The sequence below is a fragment of the Colletes gigas genome, unplaced genomic scaffold (genome assembly GCF_013123115.1).
Source record: "Colletes gigas isolate AHSC1104 unplaced genomic scaffold, ASM1312311v1 Colletes_gigas_Sc00048, whole genome shotgun sequence".
In the NCBI taxonomy this organism is placed as follows: domain Eukaryota; kingdom Metazoa; phylum Arthropoda; class Insecta; order Hymenoptera; family Colletidae; genus Colletes; species Colletes gigas.
The window spans coordinates 311585-317584 of record NW_025106677.1 but is presented as its reverse complement, the minus strand read 5'-3'; the positions used below and the strand labels follow the sequence as shown (position 1 = coordinate 317584).

At 34.6% G+C, this 6000-nt stretch overlaps 2 protein-coding genes across 2 annotated transcripts in view; one reads left to right on the top strand and one right to left on the bottom strand.

Moving 5' to 3' along the window:
- On the top strand, positions 1-965 carry LOC122403303 (PAT complex subunit Asterix). The gene is made up of 2 exons (XM_043406762.1): positions 1-451; positions 524-965. The coding sequence occupies exon 2, from the start codon at positions 602-604 to the stop codon at positions 932-934; it is 333 nt and encodes a 110-aa protein (XP_043262697.1). The 5' UTR covers positions 1-451; positions 524-601; the 3' UTR covers positions 935-965.
- An 855-nt stretch (positions 966-1820) lies between these two features.
- The window catches only part of LOC122403301 (diacylglycerol lipase-alpha), a 239797-nt gene continuing 235617 nt past the window's right edge, over positions 1821-6000 (bottom strand). Inside the window, exons 18-19 of the mRNA XM_043406755.1 lie at positions 5307-5481; positions 1821-3228 (exon numbers count right to left, since the gene is read on the bottom strand). Of these exons, the coding sequence (XP_043262690.1) occupies positions 2950-3228; positions 5307-5481 (454 nt within the window). The 3' untranslated portion in view covers positions 1821-2949. The remainder of the gene's footprint in view (positions 3229-5306; positions 5482-6000) is intronic.

The window sequence follows — 6000 nt, the reverse complement described above, 5'->3', positions numbered from 1 at the left end:
TAAAGCATATTTACAATCCATGTATTCCATATGTGTCCATATGTATTACCGACTTCGGTGGTTTAATTAAATATATGTAGTTTCCGAAGTCACCGTCCGTAAATGGAAAGTGCACTGTAAATTTGCCAGAAGTCGATACTTCAGTTCGGCAGAGTAAACTTGCATTGGTCTATCATATGCCTCATCAATGGAATTTTAGAAATTGGTTGTTAAAAGGACAAGTGGATATATGTATACATACGTGGCTTATCGTATTTTTTCAAATATAACGAATTAATGGATTTCTATGTATAAGTAGTATCATTCTTGAAATTATTAAAACATTCACAGTCGAAATTCCGTGTGAGGTTAGGTATTGACAGTGTTTTCGAAAAAGTAAATAATTACCTGTTCAGTTTTTATTATAAAATTATAATAGTTGTTGTTAAAGAAATTTGTGCTTTTTATATATGTAAGTATATTGTCACACATTACATTATTATCATGTAATACTTTTTACAGTAATAAAAATGTATTATGTTAGATATTCAGGGTGATTCTCTCACAAAGGCTTCAAAAGCAGTAGTCGCCACCGTTTGATGATAAATTTCAATTTTATAAAATGAATAGTTCAGCAGATCCCAGACGTCCAGAACGAGAACTTCGTTACAAACCCAGCGCATCGAGCAGCCAGGCTCAACCAGGCGACTATTCAACACCAGACTATATGAACATATTAGGAATGATTTTCAGCATGTGTGGATTGATGATGAGATTAAAGTGGTGCGCATGGGTTGCACTATATTGTTCTTGTATTAGTTTTGCTAATTCTAAAGTAAGCGATGATACTAAGCAAATTCTTAGTAGTTTTATGTTGTCCATATCTGCAGTTGTAATGTCGTACTTACAAAATCCGCAGCCTATGACACCGCCATGGGCATCAGCAATGCAATAAAGACATTTTCAAATTTCTGTGATATTCAATGTCTATTGATAATTTAATACAGTAGTTCTCAATTATTTCTCCCTGTGTACCACCTAAGCAATATATATTTTGTAGACAGTGTTTATTTGAACACATTTACATAGAAACATGTCTTACTAAAAAAGTTTCCCTTTGTTCTTTCCTCTTCACCTTCATTCCAAATCTCTTTTCCATTCTGCTGTAAACCTTATGGTAAGTCTAATAAGAGAAAGTAGTCCTAAAATGTTGGTTTATAGGAAAAAAAGGATCAATAATAAAAATTAAGATTTAGTTAAGTTCATTTATTAAAAATGAAAGTTATAATAAAAATCAAATTATAAAATTTAACGAGAAAGTTTTATAAGGTTCAGCTTACAATTGTGCAACATCACGATACAGTGAAAAAGACAATAGTTACGTAATCATTAATTTAACGTCGATGGAATCGAAAATTTCTGTCATAGAAACTGATACTTTTAAATTTATTTACTCTACTAACATTTATTGCGTGCATATTAAATATATAATTTTGTTGACATAATTCCGTTTAGTTCATGTACCACCTGGGAATATTCTGCATACCATAGGTTGAGAACCGTTGATCAATTGCACCTTTTATAACATTTATTCTGTATTACTGAAACAATAATGATGTATATCGAATTATTTAATGGCAAAGTATTACTGTTAATACGATTTTTGTAAAGTATTTTGTACAAAAATCATCATCATCAATAGGGTCAAAGAAGTAAAAAAATTAACTTCAAATTGAATTCATCTTTTTTATTCCTTAAAAATTATTGTTCTTTATTACATTAAATGAACTTTTCTGCTATGTATCACTTTTGTCTAATTATATTCTACAAATATCACTTACAATAAGTCCATTATTATATTTCCTAAATGCATATTATATTTACTAGAGTTAAATGGATCAGGTATATTCTTTCTACTTTTTACATAAATACAGTGATTCTAAAGTTCCAACTAGTTAAGAGACCGTCAATAAAAATCATGCTTTGTCGTTCGTTTTTTATTATGCAATTGTCTTCCTTCAATGACTACATATTTTACACTTTATGTATAATTTACGTTTTCAGTCCCATTTTTGCATTTATTACAGAATTAGTAAAAGAAGTAATGCTAATTATCTTTAGGGATAAAAAACAATTGTAATTATTAAGTAAAAAATTAATGTCAAATAACATGGCAAAATTATACTCGGATAATTACAAAGGGTAGATTGCAATAAGGCTAGTGTTTATTTTGTATTCTTGCTGATTCTGTTAAAAAACTGTACAAAATGTATCATTCAAAATTTTTGTATTAAATGATATCTATGCAGAGTAGGCCAGTGCAACTTCCGTGCAATGTTCATACGTTTTCATCGCGCTACAACATTCGATAATTACAGACGAGAGGTCTAATAAAAAAATTGTAGCATTTTCAAATAGCAAGGCATCTTAATTTGCATTAACTATCGTCCGTATGGTAAGTTACCTTTTTCTTGCTAATTTCCTATTCACCGTTATGTTCTTAGTTTACACGCGTTCGAGTCTCTACAGACTTTATTATTATCTTTCGGTTGGCTGAAAATTTGTTTGAATCAGAAAATACTTTGTTCCGTCGAAGAAATTACCGTACAAAGACAGAAAAGAGATCTATGATAAAACTAGAACATTATTCGAGTTTAACTATCTACACCTGATGCGAGGAGGAATTTCACACGATCCTTTTACCTTTTATGCTTAACGTTCGTCTAACCTTAAATTATGGATTTATCGAGTGTGCATAGACTTCAGCGAAAGATCATATAAAAAGAGGCTACAATACGTGGCCCCTTAATTTTAGAATATCTCGAAAGTACATCCACTCCAGAATTTGCGAAAACGATTCTGATGAACAATCACACGAAAATGTGATATTGGCACAGATATCTAACAGTTATTTTACATCTATCCTGTCTCCCTTCTTTCATGGTCCCCGGTCGGTCTAACTTCTCCCAATTAAACGCTACTTTCGCCTCGACCAACCAGCGTGATTGGATATACATATTTTTTTCGTTTCGCGCTGAAGAAGGGCGAACTGTGTTGCCCGTGCGTGGGTGTCGGCGAGAGTCCACGCAAAAGGGGCAACGAAGCATCGCCGCTCATCCCCGTCGCGTCGAATTTTTTCTTCCATTCTGCTCCTAAATCTGTCGCTGGTGCCATAAGGCCTTTACATTCCGGGGAACTTCGTACGCTGAGGAACACGTCGTTACTGCTGTCCCGTTGTCCAGATGAACCCTGAAACGGTAATCAATTTTTACATTACGCGACATTACAGTTTCTTAAACAGTTTATTAATATTTGCTTCTAGATCTTATATCATTTTCAGGGCAATAAAATGTTTAAGTGGTTTTCAAAATTTCTAGAAGTTTCTATACATTCCCTTAAACAAAGAAAAGAAAATTTCTGTACTGTAGATAAAGGATGTTCTGAGGAAAATTTTAATGGGAGATTCTAGAGGCCAAAATAAGACAAAAGTTAAGAATACCAATTTGTTAATTGAGGCTTCGTTAAAAAGATATTAATGTTTAAAGTTCCGTCTGTAGAACGGCAATCTGCGAACAGCTGCGTGCGCGAGATAGTGGTTCTACAGACGGGACTTTAAACGTTAATAATTTTTTAACGAAGCCTCGATCAACAAATTGGTATTCTCGATTTTCGTCTTATTTTGGCCTCTAGAATCCCCTATTAAAAGGGCCCCACACAGATATTATGGAAAATAGCCCCCGGTTAAATTAGCTGAACTTTTGATATGATGTAGTTCTTGATGAAAAGTTCCAATGGGCCCAAGCTCGTAAATTGAACAGTTTCCGAGCTACGGGGGATCAAAGACAATAATAGTGCGCCTTATTCTAGACTACCACGTTTGAGCATATTTGAGTGTAAGCACTGTTGTGACCCTGTAGGCCCTTAAATATTACCCCATTGGCTGCCTAACCCTCTGACTCCCCTTCAGGAGTCAAAATAAAAAAACGCCAAAAGGGTAAAAAATGGTTCTTTTTTTCATTGTACATTAGTATTAACCAGTCTACACCACGAGGAGGTTGCTCAATTGAATTCTGCACACCATGTGACCCTGAAAAGGTCCGTTTTTATAGTTCTCTCTATTTGTCCATAATAATCTCAACATTCATATTATCTTGATGCCCTCTATTAGTGCAAATTGACACTTCGTTGGTAGATAACAGCCTTAGAAGACTAAAAGTTTATTCACGATTTCGGAATAGTAATAAATGGTTACTACTGCATCTGTCAATCCGGTACCAAAACATTGGGCACATGCGCACATATTGCAAGTGTTTTAAGGTTTTTAGGATTTGCTCGTCATCAAAGGCATGACAAATATTCGGATAGCAATCTTCTAAATACGACCAGAGATACCGCTAATAGAAACCATCAAGACAGTATGAATGTTGAGATACTTATGGTCGAATAGAGACAACTATAAAAACGGCCCGATCGAGCAACCTCCTCGTGGTGCACACTGGGTAATGCTAATGTCGACGGTGCTTCATGTTTGTACAATGAAAAAGAGAACCATTTTTTACCTTTTTGGCGGTTTTTTATTTTGACTCCTAAATGGGAGTCAGAGAGTCAGGGGGTCAAGGGGTAATATTTAAGGGCCCACAGTACAACTACTGAGTTTTAAGGGGTCAAATAAATGGACAGTGTACAACAGTGCTTCTTACACTCAAATATGTTCAAACGTGGTAGTCTAGAATAAGGCGCACTATTATTGACTTTTGATCCCCCGTATCTCGGAAACTGTTCAATTTACGAGCTTGGGCCCATTGGAACTTTTCATCAAGACATCATGAGCTATATCATATCAAAAGTTCAGCTAATTTAACCGGGGGCCATTTTCCATAAGATGTGTGCGGGGTCCTTTTTTTCTAGAGGTGACGAACACCCTAGATGTAAAATGATACGAAAAAAATATAGTCCAACAATTGTAAATCTTTGGTGATCAGTGTATCAGTATAAAGAACATTCTTTTGCGTCCCTCTTGAACTGTGAGACGATTACCATTTTGGAAAACACTGGTTTAAGCAGTTAAAGCTAGAGACTCATACTTGTGAAATTGTTTACAATGGAAGAACCCCAAGACTTGTGAAATTGTAAGTAATATCGTTAGGAATATTTTAAAAGAAAAAGCAGTGTACTGTTAAACTACAGAATATGTAAATTGAATAAATAATAGAAACATTGAAAACTGATGTTGCAGTCAATGTGTCAAAACTGTATAATTTGGTAATACGTTTAGGGAATATTGCAAAATTGGTAGAATGTGTAATATTTGATGAATAATGTTGCACCTTTGCCTCGTAAAAGTCTAAACTGGAACCGTTCGTCTCGTGTTCCTCCTCGGCGTAGGCCGGTTGGACCTGGTTCGACACGTGAGATGCTCCAGAGGAATGGGAAGATGTGTGCGACGAAGAATTCTCTGACAAATCGTCTCTGCAGCAGGCAGCCGTACATACTCTCTGTTCTCTGCAATATTCCAGGAAATTTGTGTTTGTTATTTTACATCCTAAATAAAGTAGTGCAGAACCAACCAGGTCTTTCAAGGCAACTTCCTCGATTCAGCTCATAACTCCAAATCAATAGTTGGCAACCTTTCTGACCCTGTGCCAGATTTGAGAAGCAGTATCTTTTTACGACGTTTGTCGGTCAGTGGTATTTCTTAAAGCATTAGTGAACTTGAAATTTATAAAGTAAGAACCTCGACAAAATAACACATTAATTAGTATAGCCATGTGTTACTTAAAAATATTAGGCACATACTTCTTTTAAGCGGTGGTAATTTAAGTTTTTGTGGTGAAACTTTCAAAGTTGGGGCGTGGAAATCTATTTGATCGAATAATTCGAAAACGACTAAAGTTAAGAAAAGAAATTATTCTTATATATTATATTATTAACAGGAGAAGAAAATAATGTATGAAAAGTAACGAAATAATCCCTTGCAAATTGAAGTCTTCACGTTACAAGTTATGTTTCGACATCTTAAAA